Genomic DNA, 25,305 nt, shown 5'->3' on the forward strand with positions numbered 1-25,305 from the left:
CCGGACTTAATTAAAGAGCTTTACATTGTCAACTTTGGATCCGGTCATAATACATAAGTTTGGCCTTGCATGGCCTTCGTCTCAAGTACCAACACTTCTTCACGCTTCTTGCTATTCAACCAAATCTCCTGTAGTATACCTGCGTTATCTGCCTACATGCATGCATATAGCATTGTCAACCAGGGGCAGGTTGTTCGAAAGGCTTTTAGCTCAAAAGATGGATACACAAAAGTTTACAAATACTCAAATTACAAAAATTATAGATCTTGGGTATTGCTGAACTTGTATCTTATGCATTAAATATGTACTTTCATTGAAAATTAAACTATTTACATCGAAATGTTTCCGCTCAGTTGTTCAATAAATAAATAATTTTGCTTTCCATATTTAGCTTATCCACCTTTTAAACTAAACAGCTTTCGAAGAACCGGTCCCAGTCCATTTACACTACACTTTGTTTCGGGGCTGCTGTTCACTTGAGCATTGCATGTTACCTGAGATTTGCAAAGTGTGAGATGATTTTGAGATATTAAAATATGGCTTTATGAAATAAGCATATGGAAATATTAGGTTAACTACACGACAACTAGGATCAAGTCATAGCCCCATTACAATAACCTGAAGTGGTTTAATTAATGTTTCGTTAATCTCGGCTGAGGGATCATGTGAACAGCCCTAATTCACTCTTTAAAATAGACATATAGCGGAAAACCCAGAGGAAAATTTGAAAGTGAAAGAAGAAAACGAAAGGAGAGAAAAGACATTTGTTAGGATTAGCACACGAATACCAGGATCATGATATTTACTCATTTCAATACCTCTGTCATTTTACACTCACTTTCCCATGCATGCACGCAGCTTTGGAATAAATCAACCTGAGTTTGACTCAATACTAAGTCAATCTTAAGGGACCACTTAAGGGTCCTTTCACACGTCACACTTTACACGTGCCGTATAGTGTTGCACGATGTCTTCCTTTGCCTGTGAGTAAGTAACTGGTAAATTTGCACGGTATTTAACAAGCGATGGGAGGAGAAATGTTCTTATACGAATTTAGGAAGAGGTCTGAAAATAATTGTTTCTTTTCATGGGCAGCGAAAGAATGTTGACGGTAGGAAGCAAATAATGCATATATTTATTGGAGTTATCGATTGCACTAAACTGGTTTGATTACTGAAAGAGTCACCACACAAAGACTACATTCAAGACCCACGATAGATTAGTGAATTAAATCTTTATGTAGTGATTACTTGCAATGAATAAACCATGGTAGCAATAATTGCGATGGATTATATGCCGGTTTTAGATTCTTTTGAAATTGATTGTTTTTAAGGTCTGTCAACTCGAATATATAAATATTTGCTTCCCACCCAACCACTTAACGATTTTCAGCGGCTCTGCTTCTTTGTTCAAAACACACTTTGAAAAAGACATGCAGGAAACGCAAACCAGACCGTAAAAGAGCCCGGAAAGCCAAATGACAACAAAGTTCACTTCGTCATGCACACTGCTCTTGTATAAATTAACCAGAGCTTGACTCTGTTCTCAGTTGATCAAGTTGGTTTCTACTTGGACGGTTAATTGTGAATTTTAAGACCTGATAATGTTGAGAATTTTTCTTGTGGTGATTTTGTTCCAGATTGCTCTTCAAACTGGTTGCACAGGAGCACATTGCTGTGATGAAATAAAATCTGATATAAAAAATCTTAAACTCGTTCAGGATATATTGTGTTCAAAACACGATCCACGCTATGAATCATGCTGTGGTGACATAAAACGCGACATTCAAAAAAAAAACAAGCGCATGGAATATTGTGTGAAAAAGAAGGTAACATTGCGATTTTATTTAGTTAAACTATGATTTTAATCAACTTTCTCTTATAAACACGAAGAACGTTAACAAGCGGAATGTATTGATTTTTTTCAATTGCTAAAGCAATAGTAGAGTGAAAGAGTACAGTTGTTGCATTCCAGCGGAAAAATAAACTCCTTTGCGGAAGAATATATCATTCTGTCCGGTTTGCACTTTCCCGCTACCAAGTCGCTCAACAACCGGAAAGATTTTGATACTTTCTTATCGAAATGACCATTCTGATATTTCGTATTTTTCCGTTTGTGCAGTTGCCAAAAAAAGTTGTGCTGATCTCTATAAATCTGGAGTGAAAGAAGACGGTGTTTATACGATTGATCCCGATGGCCTCGGATCGTTCAACGTCAGTTGTGATATGACAACAGACGGGGGTGGCTGGACCGTGTTTCAAAGAAGACAAGATGGAAGCCAGGATTTCTTCCTAGGATGGTCAGACTATAAAGCTGGCTTTGGTGATCTTAACGGCGAGTTCTGGTTGGGTCTTGATAAAATACATCGTTTAACGAAATCTGGCCAAAATGTTCTAAGAATTGATTTGATGGATTTCAAAAGCATCGAAGGTTATGCCAAATATGGAGAATTTAGTGTGGCTGATGAGTCAGACAAATACAGATTGAAGATTGGAGATTACTCAGGTAAACTACACGCATGCGCTGTGCCTGAATTTAGATTCTCAGGGAATCTCAGCTGTTTAACTTATCCGAACACGCTCGTGCGGCTCTTAAACATTTGATGAATCTCATTGGTTTCAGTAAAAATATCACGAGCATGCGCCTTAAATCACGCTACTCATTCAATGCATAGAAATATATGATATATGAAATAAAAGATACATGAAATAAAAACTTGGATTAACACGACAAATTTTCTGTTTAACCATTGTCGTGGTTATTGTTTTAATTATTTTTATGACAAAACCGGAGCATACTTGCCTGTTAGCATAAAATTAAAACAAAAATTATTTTCACTATTTTCACTGTATATCCCATAATAACGCGCACTAGGGTGGCAAATTCAATATGTACTATTTAAAATACGAGCGGCCGATCTGTATGGGTATTTACAATCGCGAGCGCGTAGCACGAGCCATTGTAAATCCCATACAGATCGGCTGCGAGTATTTTAACGTGCTTGTGAAATGAATAAATTAAGCTTAATGCATATTAGGGCATGTGTGTAACAAAGTTATGAATACTAATTAAGATTGGTTGTATCAAAGTTAACTTATTAATTAACAATTCATGAGACCTTTATGGAGAATTACAGATGAACACATGTGACCAAAATACTGCTTAATGATTGCAACTTAGACTCACTTGTGGAACTACAAGTTTGAGATAAAAAAAACATTATCTGGATAAATATTTTGCTACAAACTCTTCAGAAGGAAAAACAGTGTATGTAATGTAAGTTGGTCTGGCATTGAAAATGGTTAGTTAATAATCAAAGCTGAGTTTTCACAAAACAACAAGTCGCCGGTAAAACGATTCTGGATGAAATGAAACCTCCTGTTATGCCATGACAAAGAGATGTTCTAACTTAGAAATTTGAACGGAAATTGTTTTGCTTTAAATTGTCACTAACGGAAGATTTTTTATTATTTTCTTCAGCAATAAGTAACGCGGGTGATTCTCTTACTTATCACAATCAAATGCAGTTCACCACCAGGGATAGTGACAATGATCTCAGCGATCTCAAGAATTGTGCTAAGCAGCATGAAGGAGCTTGGTGGTACAAAGCCTGCTTTCAATCCAACCTCAATGGAAAGTACCTTGACGCAGGTGCGATTTCGTCTAAAGGAATAGTCTGGTTCGCTTGGGAAAATTCATACTCTTCTTTGAAAGAAACGGAGATGAAAATTCGTCCAAACAAGTTTTGAAATAAAGACCAGCTTCATGAGGACCAAAAACACATTTTAAAGTTGACAATGTAAAGTTCTTTAATCAAGTCCCGCTTGAGGTTAATATTGAAATCAGGCTATAACATGATCGTATAGTCGTATAGTTATCCTAATATTGCCCTGTGCTTGTTTTGATTCATAAAGATATATAATTTTAATATCTCAAAATCATCTCACGCCGGTAAAAGGGTTGGTTGACCATACTGGAGGAGATTTGGTTGAATACACCAAGAAGTGCGTTTACGTGTGAAGTATACGACGTGCGTTCTCTACTGAGTTGCATATTGATATTATAGTCTCAAATCAAATCTCAGTCATAAGTCTCTTACTTCATTAAGGTAACGCAAACGAGACTTTTAAAGTCGAAGAAAACCAGAAGAGAGCAAAGTTCACTTTCCCATGCACAACACTTTGGCATGAATTGACCAGAGCATGAGACCTCAAACTTTGTCGGATCCAATTCACATCTGACGTATGGAATGTAGTTTGTTATTGATAAATCAGTACTGTAATCATCGCTTTAGTTGATTTGCTGCCCATATACATTGCAAGTCACATAAAAACATCTTTCAAAATGTGAATTGGATCGACAAAATTGGATCGTGTGAAGAAACCTTAATTTTGATGATCCGAATCTTAAAGACCCATTTATTTACACTATGCAATTTGTCGTATACGATTCGTACCCTGGCGTATGTGAACGTATAAACACACTACAAACGTGGACTTTAAATTTCAACTTGAACAAAACTGAATGAAGATTGTGGCATAGGCCCTCTTTGGCATTCGTCAGAATGATAATTGCATACAACTTATCGTGTAATCTAATATGTAACTTAACGTTAATGAGCTGAAGCTTTGTTGAAGTTTATTTGCATTTAGTTCGGCACATGAAAAGTTGGAATTTGGCCGGGAAAGGACCGGACTTAATTAAAGAGCTTTACATTGTCAACTTTGGATCCGGTCATAATACATAAGTTTGGCCTTGCATGGCCTTCGTCTCAAGCACCAACACTTCTTCACGCTTCTTTATGCATTAAATATGTACTTCCACTGAAAATTAAACTATTTACATCGAAATATTTCATCTCAGTTGTTCAATAAATAAATAATTTTGCTTTCCTTTTTGAACTTATCCACGTTTTAAACTAAACGGCTTTCGAAGAACCAGTGACAGCCCATTTACACTACACTTTGTTTAGAGGCTGCTGTTCACATGAGCATTGCATGTTACCTGAGATTTGCAAAGTGTGAGATGATTTTAAGATATTAAAATATGGCTTTATGAAATAAAGCAATCACATAGCAATATTGGGTTAACTACACGACAACTAGGATCAAGTCATAGCCCCATTACAATAACCTAAAGTCATTTAATTATTGTTTCGTTAATCTCGGCTGAGGGATCATGTGAACAGCCCTAATTCACTCTTTAAAATAGACATATAGCGAAAAACCCAGACGAGAATTTGAACGTGAAAGAAGAAAACGAAAGGAGAGAAAAGACATTTGTTAGGATTAGCACACGAATACCAGGATCATGATATTTACTCATTTCAATACCTCTGTCATTTTACACTCACTTTCCCATGCATGCACGCAGCTTTGGAATAAATCAACCAGAGTTTGACTCAATACTGGGTCAATCTTAGGTTAATGCCCACTTAAGGGTGCTTTCAGAGGTCAAACTTTACACGCGCCGTAGTGTTGCACGATGTCTTCCTTTGCCTGTGAGTAAATTTGCACGTAGGTATTTAACAAGCGTTGTGATGGCCGCGATGGGAGGAGCAATGTTCCTATACGAATTTAAGAAGAGGACCACGTGCGACCTGATCTGAAAATAATTGTTTCTTTCCATGGGGAGCGAAAGAATGTTGACGATAGGAAACAAATAATGCATATAATTATTGCAGTTACGGCGCTAGTCTGGTTCGATTACTGAATGTAGTGACCACACAAAGACTACATTTAAGACCCACGATAGATTAGTGAATTAAATCTTTACGTAGTGATTACTTGCATTGATTAAACCATGGTAGCAATAATTGCGATGGATTATATGCCTGTTTTTTCTTTTGAAATTGATTGTTTTTAAGGTCTGTCAAGTCGAATATAAATATTTGCTTCCCACCTAACCACTTAACGATTTTCAGCGGCCTCTGCTTCTTTGTTCAAAACACACTTTGAAAAAGACATGCAGGAAACGCGAACCAGACCTCAAAAGAGACCGGAAAGCCAAATGACAACAAAGTTCACTTCGTCATGCACACTGCTCTTGTATAAATTAACCAGAGCTTAACTCTGTTCTCAGTTGATCAAGTTGCTTTCTACTTGGACGGTTAATTGTGAATTTCGAGACCTGATAATGTTGAGAATTTTTCTGGTGGTGATTTTGTTCCAGATTGTTCTCCAAACTGGCTGCACAAGAGCGCATTGCTGTGATGAAATCAAATCTGACATCGAGAATCTTAACCTCGCTCAGGATATATTGTGTTCAAAACACGATCCTCGCTTATATGCACTCCCTCCTTAATCATCGTATTTAGTTTCGGCCCTGTTTAAATATATTGTATTCCTTGCTTAGTTCATATTTTAAAACCAGACTTAGGGAAAAGTCCGAAATAATAGCAAAATTCGAGGAAAACGGCGAAATAATAGCAAAGTTCACTTTGGCCCATGCACACATGCAGCTTTGGTATAAATTAACCAGAGCTTCACTCTGTTCTTAATCTAAATGCCCACTTAACTTGATTAAAGAACTTACATTGTTAACTTTTGATCCGGTCATAACACGACACCGCGGAAATTGGTATAGGCTTAGCCGCAATTCTCGATACTTAGACTTCAAACTTGGTGAGGAAAAAGATTTATAAATATTCAAGAAAATATGTCTTGCACAAAAGATTTGAAGCTTGCTCACGGTAAAAACGAATCGTCTGAATTAATAACCTTGTGTATACTTTAGCCTCAAAATAGCCATTTCACAGCGGTCAGATGTGTATGATGAGCTGTCAAAAGATTGCAGAATGCGTATTCAGAAGAAAAATTGAACTTTTTTAAGATATTCAAAAGGTTTCTCTTTGATAGGGCGATACAGAAATGCACAATTGTGAACCAGCGATTAGATTTTCGGGTTGAAACGTTTTAAACACCAATTTCTGCGGTGTCTCATAACACATAAGTTTAGGCCTTGCCCTTCTTCTAAGTACTAACACTTCTTCACGCTTCTTGGTATATTCAATCATGACGTTTTCCAGCTAGCACGTTTTCCAGCTCTTTTACCAGCAGATAATTTTCAAAAAATATAAGCTAAAATATACGCCGACAGATAAAAAAGAAATCCGTCGGGCAGAACGAATATACGAATATGCTCCCTATTAAATGCTAATTTGGGAAGTTTTGAATTCAATGGACGATAAGCCCTTTTTTAAAGACCGAGTTAACCTATTCTACTTATGGCATTTAGCAAATTATCAATAAAACCCAATTGAAAGCAAGACGCTTTATTTGAATACCTCAACCTAATAACTTTGCTATTTACACACTGCTGCAATGATCATGCATTTAAATTCCGACAAAAGCTTCATTTCAATAATGGCGACTTTTTTGGGACTCCTTGTATAATATAAGATGGAACTTTCTTTTTGTGTAGTGTTTATAAAGGAGAAATCTAGAAAAAGTAAACGATATATGCTGTAAAAGGAGAGGAAATTTTCTTCCCTATCCACACAGCTTTGGTATGATCTGAATATTAATGTTCACTTAAGCACGTTTCTGACCGACGTCTAACTTTACATGTCCCGAACGTAATGTAAATGCTGATGCCTTGATGACCATTCTGACATATTGTTTCCTTTTCCGTTTGTTTAGTTCAAAAAACGTTGTGCTGATCTCTATAAATCAGGAGTGAGAGAAGATGGTGTTTATACGATTGATCCCGATGGCCTCGGATCGTTCAACATCAGTCAGATATGACCACAGACGGGGGTGACTGGACCGTGTTCCAGGAAGAAGTCTTCACTACCATCTTGTCTTCTTTAGAATGGTCAGACTATAAAGCAGGCTTTGGTGATCTTAACGGGGAGTTCTGGTTGGGTCTTGATAAAATAAATCTGGAATTGATGAAATTAAATTTAACACTGTTGAAGCTAGGTTATGCCAAATATGGAGTGTTTAGCGTGGCTGATGAATCAGATAAATACAGATTGAGCGTTGGAGATTACTCAGGTAAACTTTAACATAAGAAAACGTATTCATACACCTGGGGCCGGTTGTTCGAAAGGCGTTTAGCTTAAACGGCAGCAAAGCCAAAGTTTAAAAATACTCTCACATCTTGTGAATCACTGAACCTGCATTGTATGCATTTAATATGTACTCCATTGAAAATTAAACTATTTACATCGAAATATTTCAGCTCAGTTGTTCAATAAATAGATAATTTTGTTTTCCATTTTGAATTTTTCCATCGTTTAAGCTAAAGACCTTTCGAACAACCGCCCCAGAAGGGCAAAACGAGGACTATATTCGATGACGTTTGTCGGTTTACGAAAAGTAACGCCTGTATTAAAAAAGCTCACTCGCATTCACTCATTGAGTGTAACATAAATTTTACGATCGCCGATGAGATAGTCCTTCAACGCTGTTTTCAATAAAAAAGACAACAAATTTTTCCGGAGGACGGTATTAGAATTGAAAATGGTGTTCTTAGAAAATTTGAACGTATTACTACTCTTTGCTTTGAAATTTTGAATATTTTTTCTTATTATATTCATAAAAGGTAATGCAGGTGATTCTTTTACTTATCACAATGAAATGCAGTTCACAACAAAGGATAATGACAATGATATCCATCCATTCAGTTGTGGTAGGCTGTTTTAAGGAGCTTGGTGGTACAAAAGCTGTCTTCAATCCAACCTTAATGGCCTGTATCTGGGTGCAGGTCAGACTGGTACTAAAGGAATAATCTGGTTCACCTGGGGAAATTCATATTCTTCTTTGAAAAAGATGACGATGAAAATACGTCCTAACATGTTTTGAAATATAGACGAGCTTCAGGAGAACCAAAAACACATTTACCCTCATGAACGTCAAGTTTTGAGATTTATTTTTCAATCTTTCAATAAAAATTTAATTTATTTCTGATTGGTGCTTATCATTTCTGTCATAAAAAAATGCTCCAACGCAACTATAATAATGTTTTAGTTATAGATCATGAACTCATCGCTCACTAAGTATGTTAAGGCCGATCTACACGATGTAATTAGTCGCACACGATTCGTATACTGTCGAATAAATGCGTGTAAAGATGTCACAATTTAAACTTCGTTATAAACTGATGACTGAACAGACTGTGGCGTCACCAACGTTTTTCATACGTCAGGATAAGAATCGTATATGACTAATCGCATCGTGAAGATCATCCTTTACACGTTTGAAACTGTTAATTGTATCGCTGAGTACTAGTAATTGCATATGTACACTCAAAATACTTTTTTTTAAAACGCAAAGCCGTCTCCATGCAAAAAGCAAAGCCGTCTGCGCATGTGCAGACGTTTTTAAAATCGAATTTGAACCATCAAAAGATTTCAGGGCTCCCCATCGTTTGGTTACGTGATGTATCTTTTAAAGGTGTCTCAGGAAATTTATTAATATTAAATCTTGTTTTCTCTTCGACGGGTGTATCTCTTGGGTAAATCTAGAATGTATATGGGCATATATGGATAGTACTGGCAGGGAAGCAGGCAAAGTCAATCTGCTTGTCCACGCCTACAATTTGCAGTGAGTTAATGCCTGGGAATTATTTCTTATATAGGTGCTGTGTAATTTAAATGTGATTGGTTCATTCGTAGTCACATGACTTTAAATAAATGCAATGTTTCCCGCCAGGGAAACAAGCGAAAAGTTGCCAGCATGCATATTGTCATAACAAAGTGTTTTTTTGAAATGAAATTGTTGTGTAACATGTATGTTTTTGTTCCTATATAACAAAACACTTAATGCACACAACCTCGGGAAATAGTGAATTTTGTTTTCCCTCAATCTCAATTTTTACCTCGACTTCGTCTCGGGAAACATTCAGACTCTTGGGAAAACAGAACTCACTATTTCCCTCGGGAGCATACATTCTGTTTATAATGTTCTCAGTGGACCGGACCTTTTTAACTTCTGGAGTTTTTATAAATCAACCAAACTGAACATCAATTTTGATTACAGGTGAACAGAATATAAATATCTCATTTTCTCAACTTGGGGGTGTCAGGGTGTGAAGTGATGGGTGCCCCCGACAAAATTAGCATAGAAATTAATAACACATTTATGGAAAATAAAATTACCATCCACGGACATGGTATAGGCAGCCTATTAATATTGTGTTATTATGAATTTTTGGAGACGTATGATCTCTGCATAGTAATATATATTTATTCTGTAGACGTAAGTCGTGCATTCAGCCAAGTTTAGTGGAGCAAAGGAGGGGGGGGGCACAAATGGCTGTTGGACGCCCCCCCCAGCGGTGGCGTTACGCCACTGTACCTACCTGGATGGCGTGGTCGTTTATCCGTTGGCGCACACACACTCATTTTACGCTCAAATCAATTTCTCATCAGCAAAATATGTATAAAATTTCTTATTCCAAAATATACACAATTTTAAGTATATACTTCCTCTATATGTATGTCTATTTCATATATCTATATATATATATATTATATCTGGTCTGGGCTCGTAGCACGAACCTAGTGTAGTTTTCTATATAAAAATGATAAAAATACAGATTTCTACACGTTAATCTGTAAAGGTTATATATACATATTCTTACTTATATACAAGTTATCTTTCATATTAAAATATTCAATATATTGACTTCGGACTCTGTTATGCGGTCAACTTGGATCCACGCCCCACGGCAACTCAGCAAACATCTTTAGATGTTGATTTGACACTATACTATCTCTGGAGCTTCTGTTACCAGTCTCTTGACGACCTTCTTCCATCCGTTATCTCCTCGTATAAATTAAGGCTACGCCATTGAGGGACTATCTGTAACGGGTGATGGCGGTGGAGGATCCGGTTCATGTATGAACCCCACCTCACTGCTCGGGGATGGTGGGGGACCTCCATCATCCGAGAAGTGTAACCCCTCTGAGAAATAGTTCGTGCATATAGTGGGAGGAGGAGCATAAAGATCCTCTTCGAGTTCAAAGTCTTCATCAGAGACTGACGAATATGCACTAGAGGTCTGTTTACGTTCATAATTGATATATTTTGAAACAGATGATTCAACATCTGTCGTTGCTGGTGTGGTATAGTTCGGCATAGAAGGTCTATGATACATGTGTAGTTCACATGTTGACGGTGAAGGAGTATTGTAGTACTTCCCTGAGACAGATGTGAAATGTGAACGATCTGTCACTGGTGATGGTGGAGGATTTGAAAGTGAATGCTGGTAAGTTTGACCAATTGCCGACTGAGATTGACCAGTAAGATTATCACGGTTATAGAAGGTATCTCCGGTGTCCGTGGGGTTACTGGTCAAAGATATCGAAGCGTTAACTGTAACATTTAATCTTTTTGAGTAACAATGAGTGCCATCAGAATCTCCGTTATACGATGACTCATGACAGGTTGTTGTTTGGACTAGCGGTGGCATATACGGGTTTTCCTGCTTTAGTTTGGCTCGTTTTAAGAAAAACAATATTATCAAAACGAAGATAATGGCGGCGACACAAGTGAACACGATCACAATCTTATCACGATGAGAAGATCCACTCATATCTCTACTCTGTGTAGGAAGCCTGGTGCCTAAATTGAACAAAAAAACGAACATTGCATTAGGAAACCTACCAAGATCAGACCGCCTAAAAACTTTTCAACCATCTAAAACCATGCACCATCTGCTCATTGGGATGGTGCATGGTTTTCTAAATCGCTCAAAATCACAGGTGATTTCTTTTAGCCCAGATTAAACAGAGAATTTTCAATCCGAATTTATTGCTAATTATTGGCTGTGGAGCGTAGTTCCGTAGTTCCATTGCTTTTTAAAGCACTTTTACAACGGTTGAAAACGGTTGGGAGAGGAGCTATAACGGATACATAAACTACGATAAACCACGTAACGTTTTCTATCTTTAGTACAAATTAAATTAAACTCTTGAAGATAAATAGAGTATATTTAGAATATGAAGGAACGAATAATTACCATTGTTACTGGCTCCATTGTTGGCATTAGCACATGCTTTAGCATCTTCATCCTTGCCATCAGAGCAATCTTCCAAACCATCGCATTTCCACGTAGGAGGAAGACATTTCCCGTCGGAACAGACAAAGCTACCTTCCGCACAGTTCAAGCCTAACAATAACAAAATATCCCGGTTGAATCAGTAAGCATCAGAAATTGAAATGATATAATACAAGATTTCTATATGTAACTGGGTATAACGATGAAACATTGGTTGTTTCAAGCTCCTTTAGAAATCTTAATGATAGCTAGTGCAAGGTGTATTTATAAGCTACTGCATGGTCAAAAATAGATGGGGATTTCATATGGATAACATTCGTTTTCATCATTCGGGCTCAAATCATAATGACAGTACAACGTTGGACCACCTAATCAATATAAACTCTTTCAGTCAGGAAAATTCGTTATAGATTTACTATTAAAAGTTTACTAGCTGTTATAAAGACGGTATATTGAAGAACGGAACTTACCGCACGAATCAGATTCATCGTTACATCTTGGTGCGCCATCACATCGGTTTTTTAATGGGACACATTGTTTATTTTTACACTGAAATTCATCTTTTTTACATGGAGGACAATTCATCTCATCAGATTGGTCCTCGCACTCATGTGCACCATCACATCTCCACGCCATATGTACACACTCACCATTCTTACAACTGAACTGATTTGGACCACACGTTGGGGGAACTAGAATAAACCAATAACGAACAGTTAGTCAAATGTCGTTCAAAAACCGCCGAAGAAATACACAAGAAAATATCTCGCACGAAAAAATTTTGACTTGAAAACAAGGTGTTATTGATATTTCATCCATCATTCAACGTAATATAACTAACAAAACAATCTTAAACAATCCTGAAATATGCAGTGAACACCAAAATACGCGACCTAGCTATAAAAAGCGTCCTCTTAGTCTTACTGCGTCAAAGTACACTCACATTGGCATGTTCGTTTGTTTTCTCCGAGCACTAAATACTTCGGACAAGAACAGACAGGTTTATCTTGACTTGCAAAACAAAGATTACTGCAAACACTCTTGCTCTTCAAACATGGATGATTGTCTAAATTGAAGGGAGAAAGATGTTTATAGTTTGGCTTAATAGACCAGAAAATATAGTGTAGTGGGTGGGGAGGGGAAGGTTATCACTTTGTATAAAATCATGCACTAATGGGCAAGCTTTTCTGATCGAATTATCCACATATCTATCTTTATACACAATAGATCAAAACAAACTTATAAATGGTATCATCGGCCGCTTTTCCTGTCAGATTGTATGTGCACCAAGCAAGCCTTGTTCTCATATGTCCCTTGCATTCAGCCATGCATGTACTGTAGGCGACGAATTTATCGAAAATAACAAAGTACTTGTGTGTCATTGATCAGAGACAATAACCATCGTAGATGATCGTGATACATCGTAGATGATCGTGATACATCGTAGATGATCGTGATACATCGTAGATGATCGCGTGACATGTACACAGTCAAAAAAGAACAAAGTTCAAAGGCTTTATCGAGTCCCGCAAACCTACCATCGAACGAATATTTATCAACAACCATAACATCAACAGGTTCCTTAATGCCGCCTTGAATAAGTTCTTGATCTTGACCAGTCATCTTATTCACACGTTTCAGTTTACCAGAACCTGAATCCACCCAGTATAAGAAATTTGCATACACCGCAAGACTGTGCACTTTTATTAGATTGCTCACGTCAAGCTCTTCTTCCGTTAAATCTACGAAAGTTTGTTTTCAAACAAATTAGGAATGCTTGTATCGCCACGTGGTCAATATAGCTCAAATACAATAACAGTATACGATAGTTTAGCATATCATGCGCTAGCTCCTTACAAACAAGCCTGCGGGTACTGCAGTGCTCAACATCCGACGTAAATAACGGCTGCGTATTCACAACGTATTTTAATCACACAATACGCAGGTATAAATATGACTTGGAAAATCCCAGAGTGTGAAGCAGTGCAGTAATTATAAAACTCCAATGGCTATAATTAAATAGGGTCACGCCGAAAAAATTTAATGTACATATTTTCTATTAACTTTGTATTTAACTTTGTTATTTCATGTTATTGTCTATAAATAGTTATTTCTTTGAATGTATATCGACGCCTCTCATGGAAAACAGGAAATGCTGATCAGGCTATCGTCGATCAGATTTTAAATAAAGGTCACATACACACAAACATACCTTTCAAAGAAAGTCTGATGAACTTCTGTTTTATCTCTTCGACAAAAAAAAGATACTCCCCATTAGGATCAACAACCAGAGCTTCAAGTTGAACTTTGTTACGATCTTTAATATAAAGAGGCTTGTCAGGATCTCGAACACCGTCTATTCTTGCTCTCTCGATGCTTGCTGTTTTATCTGTGAAGTTTGTCCAATACATATATCTAGAAAAATCAGCAGCGTTAGATGAATGCCAAAATGTTCGCTTGTCGGAATGCAAAAATTATCGACATGTTCAATCACTTGTTTTTCTTTTTTAAAACATCCTTACTGTAGTATGTCTCTTCTTGGGGAATTATCAGCAGAATCGCATGATTCAGAGCGCCTGTTTATATGAGACGGGTGAGGGCTGGCTCGCTTTTGCTGCCCCCCGCTTGATGTTTTTATATGAGCCCGTCCGTTCAGACGGGATCTCGCGAGATCAGGGCTGGCCCGGTTCCATATGAATGCAATTTTACAAATATAGTGAAATAATATGTGAAGCGATATCTCAGCACTGCCGAGCTGGCCTGGCCTGTCTTGTATGAACAGGCCCTAAAATGGTGTAACATAAATTATTCACATTATTACAGGAGACTCGCAAAACTCGTTCAAGACAATTTCACTGGCTCACCCTCTTTTCGGATCCAAGGCAATAGACTTTGGATTACTTTCTTCATCGTCTACTATTGTACCAATGGCACCACTCGTTAGACTGGTGACTTTGATTGATTTCGAAATATCATCCGTCCAGTACAACTGTTTACCATACGGATCTAAAGCAATGTCCAGTGGCGAAGTCAATACTTCGTCATTACTCGAGGTGGGAATTTTCTCTGCATGTGAACCATTTGGAGAACTTCTGTAAATTGACGCGTGATCATCATATACTGATATCCAGTATACCATGTCAGTCCTTGGGTCGTACTCCAACGCACGTACTTTATGTTGTATATTTAACGGGAGGTAAACGTCAAAATTGTCGACGTGATCTATAGTTTGTCTGCGTATTGTATTACCATCGCTGTAGAGTAGAAAAAGCTGAGGACCTAGAGTGAGAAGATTTTCATCATTACAATTGTTTATAAACATTGACTGAAAAAACAGTTTGGATGAAGGTTTGTAAAGTTGTTTTTATGTAAGATAAATAGCTTTGATTGGCGCTGTTAGTAATAGCTAACTGTAACTGAGAAGTCAAAATGTTAAAGCCTCAAATTTCAAAAGGTAAAAGTAACTGATCATGCAGACCACCATTATAAACAAGTATATCAAAATAAACATCTTCAATACTTACTGATACACGTTTTTTTGTTCTTTTCATCCAATGTGTAATGGTTTGGGCATGCGCAGGTGTATTTTCCATTTGATACAGCCAAACAAAGATGGCTACATCCGCCATTTTCATTTCCACAATCATTCCAACCAACCTGCCGACTATCATGAAATACCTTCATATCCATTATGTACTCTACATTACCCTCGATGGTAGTTCGGTTTCCGCCGTTATATTTACTAGCTCTGGTAATGGTGCCTTCCTGTTGGTCTCCCCAGTAAATGAAGTCTTTATATTGTGTTAAACAGTTGGGATGCGGAAGATAATGATGAACAACCTTCTCAAGACCAGAACCATCAATTCTTGCCCGTAAAATATGATTGTGATGTTCTTCTGTCCAATAAATCATATTCTCAAAGAAATCGATGACCAACGCTTTCGGCCGAGCCATGTCAGTACGATTGGTGATAAGGATAGTCATATTACTTCCATCCATATTTGCACGAAGTATGGCAGCCGCAGAAGATGACTGTAGCCATTCTGTCCAATACATGTGTCTACATAAAATTTTAATGAATTTTAGTAACGGCATGCAGGATGATTTCAGGACTATATTTTTTCGCGTCTTAACTATATAAAAACTTGTGTGAGCGGATTCGATAAAATCTAATTAATTAAATTTTAGTTAAAGTAAAATTTTTCGAAGGTTCTTAGTTTGGCAATTATGTATCTTCTCCAAAACCGTACACAGATGCTATCTGCCACCCACCCAATCGCAATATAATTGATATATCGTTTGATAAAAGGTAAGATTTACGATCGATGGATTTTTTTAATCTCGGACTCCGTTAAAGGGCTTTCTCCCTGCATCAGTGGAAACAAATCGTTAACTAGGAAACGAAAAATGCTTTGTGCGGCGCTCAGATATACTTGGCGTGATTTAAAGGCACATACTTTACAAGCAAAGGAATTTCAGTTTGAATCAATCCTTTCGATACAAATGTATATTTTAATCTACCTTTACGGAGAATGCACCAAAAACCGTTTCATGTCAACGAAAAAATGCATACCAGACGATTGACACTTGTGCATAGAATTATCAACAATTACCGCGACTTACCCATTGCCAGGGTCTAACGCTAACGAATGCGGTTCAGTCAAATTCTTCCAAATCAATGTTTTTCTGTGCGCTCCATCTAGTCGCGCGCATTCGATTCGCGCAAAGAACGTATCCGTCCAGTAGATGTTGTCTGCCACCCAATCAACAGCTAAACCATCGGGATATGATATGCCAACATCCACAACCACCTCCGATTGACTGCCATTTAAAAATGCTCGATTTATTTTATTTGATTCCATGTCGGTCCAGAATATCCTGCTGTAGTTGATGTGAAAATCGACCGCATTCGCGTCAATAATGCCAGGTATGGGTATTGGTTTGTCGCCATTGGTCGTGTCAATTGATATGCGACGAATACTTTTCAGGCGAGAAAATAGAAGGAACGCTTCCGGAACTAAATACAAAATAGAAACAAGAATTACTTTACCGAATCTAAAATAAATACAGTTAAATGGTAGAAGAAAGTTCAGTAGCAACTATGGGTATATGTCAACATGTACAGTAAGTACTTCACGAGAAGAATTAACATTAATATTTTTGTAAGTTTGCAAGGTGACATCAAATAAGTATATTAGCTTGTAGGTACACACGTAGGTAGTTAATGCTGCAAAGCTTTCGTGATATTCACGTGACGTGTAAATGTGTTTGATGAAGGCCCGCGTTAACAGATCGGGAGCTTTGCAGTACTTTCGTGGTGTGCCTACAAGCTCATTTACTTTGACATTGTGGATTCTAAATAACTTACCAACGCATGTCTTATTATCTTTAGTAAGTTCTAATCCCATGGGACATTCACATTGGACTCCAATCGGCGTGTAGAGACACAAATGAGAACAATTTCCATTATTCTTCTGGCAATCATTACCTCTCATTACCTCCTAAACATCAAAAACATCATGAATGAGCATCTACTGTACTTTTATAAAGCACGAAAATGAGAAGAATTTGCCATTCTCATCAATAGTTTGCTCATGGACGGATTTTTTTATGGATGCGAGAGGTTCGAAGAAATTTTGCATTCCTCCTGGAAATAATTGGTCAATGAGAAAACTGCGACACTCTGAAACTTTCAAAGATTCTAAGAATTAGGAAATTGAGGGCGGAATGTTGAACAAACAGATGAATATGTTGTTCATTCTTGAAATACAGTATTTTAACTCAAGTCTCCAGATTGACAATTCCTAAACGTCCAGATTGCATAAAACGCGTTATTTCGCATTTCAGAAATTGAAAACGTCAAACCATTTTATCCACATTTTCATGTTATCTAATACATAACGTTCCCGTCCTCAATCTATATCTGTCTTATGAGATTTTTCGCCGGGCTCATTACGGCCGCTGTCCACGAAACATATTATGCATGTCAACTTCAACAGGCTGTTTTATTTATACATACCATATTTGAGTTTCATATCCACAACCTTTAGACCCATTACAGCTGGTAATAACTCGACAATAATGTCCTTGCTATGTGAGCTATCAACATTAATCTTCTGAAGATTACGTCTTTGCCAATCAGTCCAGTAAAGATGCTTGCCAATCAAACCAAAGCCATAAATATGGGGCACATCTGTATCCAGTACCACACGCCTGCCACTACCATTTAAATTACAAACTTCAATTTTATCAAGTTTAGCATCCGCCCAGTATACTCTACGTTCCAAGTAGTCCAGAGCAAGACCATTAGGCCACTCAATGGAAGTATTGACAAGGACCTCACGATGAGTACCATCGAGCCATGCACGTTCCAGTTTAGGACGAGATCCCCAGTCTGACCAGTACATGTAGCTAAAAATACAGTAGAAAATACGATCGTGACATGCGTAGAAAAAAGGACCGCGTCATTGCAAGTCCTGGTGATAACAATAAATCTGCCTTTCGAAAGACCGAACACCGGCGAGTAACGATTTACAACGAGCCTTCGAACATCTTGTAGGTTTTGAACAACCACCCTGGTGGATATCTGTACCTTAGTGGGTAAGGATATAATCTGCCGTTTGTACAACCAACCCCTGGTGCGTAAGGATACAATCTGCCCTTCGTACTATCAACCTCTGGTGGGTAAGGATATAATCCGCTCTTCGTACAATTAACCCGGATAACCCCTGGTGCGTAACGATATAATCTGCCCTTCGTACAACCAACCCCTGGTGCGTAACGATATAATATGCCTTCGTACAACCAACCCCCGGTGGCCAAGGATATAATCTGCCGTTCGTACTATCAACCCGCACAGCCCCTGGTGCGTAACGATATAATCTGCCCTTCGTACAACCCTGGTACAACTAATCCCTGGTGGGTAACGGTATATCTGGCCTTCGTACAACAAACTCATCACGGGTAGCGATATATTGCGCCCTTACTGGAATCAACCACTGGCAGGGGGGGGGTACCAATATCTGCCAACTAAAATGCAATAATTACCCTTCTCCTGGATCGACGACAATGGCTCGAGGTTCATCAAGTTTTTCAGACACAAGGACTCTCCTTGAAGAACCATTCAAATGACTAACTTCATACGGTCAGTACCAGTGTCACTCCAGTAAAGATTACGGCCAATCCAGTCCACAGCAATTCCTTCTGGGAATTTCACCTCTGCTTGAACGACGGTTTGTTCTTCTACACACGAAAATTCAAATACACAACTTAGTCTCAGTGAATTGTCTCTAGCCAGAGACTGAAGGTTTTTTTAAAAGATTGATTTAGTAAGACTCAAGACTGGAAGGAAGTCTAACTTGCTGCTGAAATTGTAGTGTTCCCAGTTCCCTTATTGTAGTTTGTAATGGCGTGGATACAAGGCCTACAAGACTACTTTCGGCCCAGTATGAGTATGAGTGTGAGTATGAGATGAGCATAAGTCATAAGTCAAGGACTAATGAGCTAATTTCCTGGGTAATCATTTTTATTATGACTTTTACTAAACTCATTCATCTCAGTGGCATGGTCGCATCATTTTATTACGACCTTTACTAAACACATTCACCTCAATGATGGTCGCCAAGGTTTAGTGCATTTGCATAAATTATACAGAATATAAATTATCTTATTGTACCTGAGCCATTGAGTTTAGCCCTCTTGATGAGATGTAACTGTTGATCAGTCCAGTAAACAAATCTCTCTACTGGATCAAACTCAATGACAATAACATGGCGCATATTATGGATAGGCAGTGCTATTGCGGTGTGATCCAGTGTATCTAGTGAGATCAATCTTAATTCCGTCGTTCTGGCAACAATCACAAAATTTTGTGGTCCTAGCAAAAAGACAAAAAATACAATAGAGTCTGAACTGTAGTAATAAATTTCCCCTCTTTACACCTTATCAAACACCAAACTGACACATAGGTGTAAAGATGGGAAAATTTATAGTTCCCTATATTCATAAGCCAAGGTATTTTCTTACCATCTTCACATGTTTTATTATTATCCAAGAGAACAATCCCAGTTGGACATGCGCAGGAATAATTCCCACCTGCAGCCAGTAAACACAAGTGACTACAACCACCATTATTCTCAGCACATGGGTTTGGTACTAAATAAAAGAAAAAATATGGAATATATTTATTCCATACATGCTATGTATTATTGCCAATAATTGTTAAAATCATACCGCTTGGTTGTCTTTCAGCTTCAAAAGCTCGAAGATCCATTAAATGTTTTATTTTATCTTTAACAAGCCACTTTTCATGCCCGGTTTTTTTGTTGCAAGATTCAATGGACATTCTCTCCCAGTCTGTCCAATATACTCTATCACGATATATAGTAATTGAAAATGGATGTGGCAAAGAACTGCCAATTAATTTCTTTCTATTCTTTCCATCAAGATTTGAGCTTTCAAGTCGACTGAAGTCCTTGTGGGCATCAAGCCAAAATAATCTAGGGTCTTTGTAATCAACAGCTAAACCATTCGGCCACTTGATGTCCTCAGTGATCAGATCCCTTCGGCCTAAACCATCCATTGACGCTCGCACAATTCTGGGTTTCTCACCCCAATCAGACCAAAACATGTACCTAAAATACAATGTCAACATTTAACAGTTGCTGACACACAGTGTTTACCAATGGCAATGGATGATTTGAGCTAGGCATTGATTTGGCAGCAAATATCATACTCCCACAGATATCCCACACTCCTACATAAATTTCCCTAATGCATTTTCATTAATCAAATGTCAGGCTACACTTTTCAGTGGAGGTATTAAATTACTGCAGACAAAAGTGTTTGAGGTATAGGATGATAGACAAATTATGATTATGCAGTTCAACAATTAATTTGTCAAGGTATTAAAATTAAGAAATACAATACAGGAAATCCTATGAAAGCTTTACTAGAGACCACTGGGTTCAAAATATGGTGTTAGGCAGATTAAAACATGTTTCCAATATTTACAGCATTTTTCAGAAAATAATAATGCTATTACTACATTTTTTTGGTTAGGATGCTTTAGGGCAAATGTCTTTTGCCACTAATAACTCAATTAATAGGTTACAATATACTCTTGCACTCAATTGATTATATTCAACTTTTGTTTCTACTTCATTACAGGACAAACTCACAAAACATGAATGTTTGAACTAAAAATGCAAAACATGCATCACACAATATAGTATGTTTGGAATTTCAAAAAATAATACAAGTGGTGTGCATTTTTATGCACATAATACCACTCAGACACCAAACTACTTGTTGCAGATAGACCATATATTACAATGAGTGATTAAATTTCATAGTTTAGGTAAAATTTCTTTTTAAAATGCTTAGAAGCACAGAAATAACATGAATGCACAATAATGACCATCTCTTTATTCAGACATTAATACTACATGTATGAAAGCCTAATATGTTTCACATATATAAATTTCATGGACAGGAATGAAATGGTTCAAGTGTGATTTATTACAAAAGCAGAAAGGCTTTACACTATATTGCACTGCATGTGTGTATATATTTTTATTCAAATAATAAAATTTAATTTGAATGACTACATTTTTTATTAGAATCAATCAATGGTTGATGTGTACATTCATGTAGATACCTCCTTAGAGGATATGAATAACACAAACCAAACAACGTATTTTTTTAGAAAGTGTTTTAGGAGTGAACATATTTATATTCAATGGCACCACATGTAATTTTGAAACTCCATTTGGCAATTGCTAGTCCGGAACTGGGGCTTACAGCAGGAGTTCACCCCAACTGACTGCCAGAAAACTAACATAACCGTAGAAAATAGATCGAGCGCGAACAATACACACTTTAAAATGTCACAAAACACGTTTAGCTAAAGTTTTCTTTCACTTTGCCATAGGCTTGCTCAAACCACCAGCGCATAATGCGATAGCGCCAAGCTTACGTCGCAAACAATTAAGCTTCCGTTAAAAGGAGAATAATTAGCACCAAATTCCTTAACTAAATAAATAAAACTGCATAAAACGTTCTTACTGCATAGAAGCTTTCAGTGATATTGATCTTTAATTGCATGGAATATTCCACACAAGGGTATATTTTGTTACTATTTAAAAATACCAGAATATTTACCGGAGTTACGCGTCGTACAAAAATAAATAGTTTCAGATATCATTGTGTAAACTAAAGCTGTTTCTCCTTGCATGATAAATAGAATTAATTCTAAAAGATACCGCCGCAATGGATATACTACAGTCCTTATACAGTATTTCCAACTGTGAGAAACACGCTGGATGACCTCCCTCACAGGGCATTATCTTTATATTAAACTTCGAACACACCAATATTCCTATATATTCATATTTCGACAACAGTACTTTGTGAATTGAAAAAAAAACATTGCGAAATGGCTTACTATTAACAATATATACAAAACAGCATGGGTTCTAGGCTATAAAATGAATTATTTTACACTTAAAGTCTGGAAGCTTGCTTATAATTCCAACCATTTCTTAACCAATATATTTATGTTCGATCATGCAAATTCTAATGGATTTTTAATGGCTTCGAAAATCCAATTAGATCAACTTTCTAGTGAAATTGTAAAAAAATCGAATGTATAGACATATGTAACATTGATGGCAAACTTTGGCTAGAATCTGCAATATCTCAGGTTTCATGAAGAAATTCCATTCGACGACCCTTTGAGATAATCTGCAGGTTGAAACCCAGCCAAATATATTGGAATCCGGTACAAAAAAAATGTAACATACCCATGGATGGGATCAACAACAATCGCCCTTGGTTGGTCTAAGTTGTTCCAAAATAGCACAGAACGTTGCGTTCCATCCAAATTCACAACTTCGATTAATTTCGAGTGCGAGTCAGTCCAATAAATTTTCTTTGTGACCCAATCAATTGCAATTCCTTCGGGTCTTACTAAATCAACGGAGACGACAGTTTCAATGCGACCGTCTCCCTTTAAAGATTTCCGTAATATTTTTCCGAGGGAGACATCAGTCCAGAATAAAATTTGATCTTTATAATGAAATGCGACGGCTATAGCATCCTGTAAGTTATCTGCAAGTACTGTGGTAGTTAAATTGTTTTGACCACGTAGATCTCCTTCCACATGCAGCAAACGAATGTTCCGTCTCTCCGAGTATAAAAGCCTGAGCGGTTCAACTAAAAAAAGCAAAGAAAACAAGTAATATTTGGTTGATTAGCACTTGCCGGAGTATTTTAGCCTTATAACCCGACAACGAGCGAAACATAATACTCTTCGCATTTTGCTACACAGCTGCATGGATGAATATTTTTGTAAGATACGGATCTGTACAAACAATCAGTCACAAAACATTTGAGCGATCTCTAGACTAAATATAATGTCTCTTGTTTAACAGCATGCATGTAAAGCTTATTTTAAACTAAGATGAAAATTGAGTAAAGCTTGAATCTAGCTTCTAATCAAGTCAAATGATATGTAAATAAACATTTACTTGACTACAATGCCTTTATAAATGAATGTCCATAATGAGAGGCAACTATAGATGTTTTTATCCCCCATTCGCTTTCCGAACGCAAAAAATCTAACCAAAAGTCAATCAAGTTTACATGCTGCTATAAACAGGTCGAAAAATCACCGCTTCTATGTGGCTAAATATCACGCAAAGCGGTCCAGATGTGAAATACGCTTCACAACAAATATAATCGTCAAGCTTGTTGTGTTTTGTGGCCTTAACTGGGCATTGGATCAGAGCGTCTTAAATAATAATAATATATATCTTCATCGCTTTAAGAACACGTTTAGCAAATAATTGCGACATTGGCATGAAGATGGAACAAGAGCTTGTAATGTACAGCACAAATTGCGCCAACAAAGCATGAATATGACACATAATACTCGCGTTTTGCTTTGCTTCACGCGATAAACCAAACATATAATTCCCGCACGATTTCTTGAAAATGCCACTGTAAGGACCGCTGAAATGTTATCAAGCGACCACAATTCGAGGCAAGCGTTGTCTATGCTCGGATAAATCAGAAATATGGCCCCAACAAACACCATAGTATACAGCACTTTGCGAGCGAAACGGCGCGTTAACCCATGCAAGAAAATTATACACGATAATTGTCCATTCAGATATGAAATATATGTCCATATATCCCCGTAAGATCGTGTGATATATCCTCAATTTTACTCTCCAAGCATTTCCAACATTTCAATTATGTAATAATCCATGTACTTGGAATAGTGAAAGCAAAATATTCCTCAATGATAAGTAGCAATTTCTTGATCAGTGAACATATGAACGAGACAACAGCGCTTCACACGCCACAACGAATTCTGTAATAATCCTTACCAAAAACTCCATTTAGACCAAATAGAAGTAAAGCTATAAAAGCAAAGAGCTTCATATTATGTCTTCCAATCCTTTATAGACATCTGAGATTTCTAAAAATGATTTGATACACGAAATTCTTGCTCATAGTTCGTTTATTCTCGCGACAACACAGTACTTGAACACCCCAGGTGCATTGCCCAGTGTGTTGAGATATGATGACACGTGACTAAATAATGCAGTTTGATTGGTTCCAAAACTGATAAAGCTATCAATATTTTTTGAGCGAACAATATTGAGGTAAGGAGGGGAGGAGCAATATTAGATCGAATGCTTCTTAACTTCGTAAGAATACAAAGAAATTCAACTCCTACAGGAATTACAATTAGCAATCAGGAAAATACTCGAGTGCTACATTTTCAATTTTGGCTCACTCAATGTACTTTTTTCCCGAAATAATACGTATTAGAACGTGACTCTTGATTAAAACACGCACCCCAAAATGAAAAGCTGGGATTTCTGTTGGAAAACGTTGGGTTAAAATAAATTATCAAAAATTATTAACTAAAGCTCTCTTCACCCGATTATATGGTGATATTTTGACCCTATTTTAGGTTATTATTTTCAAAAGAGACATAATTTTCAGTAGTACTAAAAGTAAATTTTGAAAAATATAATTTTCGACGATTCGAAATTATAACATTCTCAATTGAAATTGAAATAGTTTTGTATCATCAAATAAACCGGCCGCATAACAATTTTGCGTTGATATTTTTTGACTGTCTTGTTGAGTTTAATTGGTATTTTTTGGAGTGTATTTGCTTTTAAATACACCAAGGAAATTTGTGAATCAGTTCAGTTTTGGCTGGTGGAGAGAGTAAAAGATGACGAGGGGTGTTGAACACGGATGAAGTTGTATCAGGATGAA

General features: G+C 37.1%; 3 protein-coding genes across 3 annotated transcripts; 2 read left to right on the plus strand and 1 right to left on the minus strand.

Annotated features, from left to right (window-relative positions):
- Positions 1-1,794: 1,794 nt before the first annotated feature.
- Positions 1,795-5,755, plus strand: LOC114532019 (fibrinogen C domain-containing protein 1-like; the record flags this gene model as incomplete). Its single annotated transcript, XM_028553615.1, has 3 exons — positions 1,795-1,828; positions 2,122-2,505; positions 3,481-5,755. Coding segments are annotated over 3 exons (687 nt in total), but the record flags the coding sequence as incomplete, so codon positions are not given.
- Positions 5,756-7,741: 1,986 nt separating this feature from the next.
- On the plus strand, positions 7,742-8,733 carry LOC114532020 (ryncolin-1-like). Its single transcript, XM_028553616.1, has 2 exons — positions 7,742-7,997; positions 8,630-8,733. The coding sequence occupies exons 1-2, from the start codon at positions 7,742-7,744 to the stop codon at positions 8,731-8,733; spliced, it is 360 nt and encodes a 119-aa protein (XP_028409417.1).
- Positions 8,734-10,434: 1,701 nt separating this feature from the next.
- LOC114532013 (low-density lipoprotein receptor-related protein 6-like) lies at positions 10,435-24,563 on the minus strand. The gene is given in 18 exon segments (XM_028553611.1): positions 10,435-11,570; positions 11,968-12,117; positions 12,477-12,698; positions 12,950-13,072; positions 13,545-13,748; positions 14,219-14,421; positions 14,871-15,285; positions 15,531-16,066; positions 16,630-17,023; positions 17,375-17,497; positions 18,026-18,417; positions 19,054-19,147; positions 19,150-19,248; positions 19,682-19,882; positions 20,032-20,160; positions 20,239-20,639; positions 22,809-23,220; positions 24,399-24,563. Coding segments are annotated over 18 exon segments (4,935 nt in total). The 5' UTR covers positions 24,454-24,563; the 3' UTR covers positions 10,435-10,788.
- Positions 24,564-25,305: the final 742 nt, after the last annotated feature.

Source organism: Dendronephthya gigantea, unplaced genomic scaffold, assembly GCF_004324835.1.
Source record: "Dendronephthya gigantea isolate DGI-Jeju-01 unplaced genomic scaffold, DenGig_1.0 000077F, whole genome shotgun sequence".
NCBI lineage: Eukaryota > Metazoa > Cnidaria > Anthozoa > Malacalcyonacea > Nephtheidae > Dendronephthya > Dendronephthya gigantea.

Coding starts and splice junctions, on each gene's coding strand:
- LOC114532020 (XM_028553616.1), top strand. CDS start 7,742: ATGACCACAGACGGGGGTGACTGGACCGTGTTCCAGGAAGAAGTCTTC. Junction 7,998..8,629: donor GAGCGTTGGAGATTACTCAG/GTAAACTTTAAC, acceptor CCATCCATTCAG/TTGTGGTAGGCTGTTTTAAG.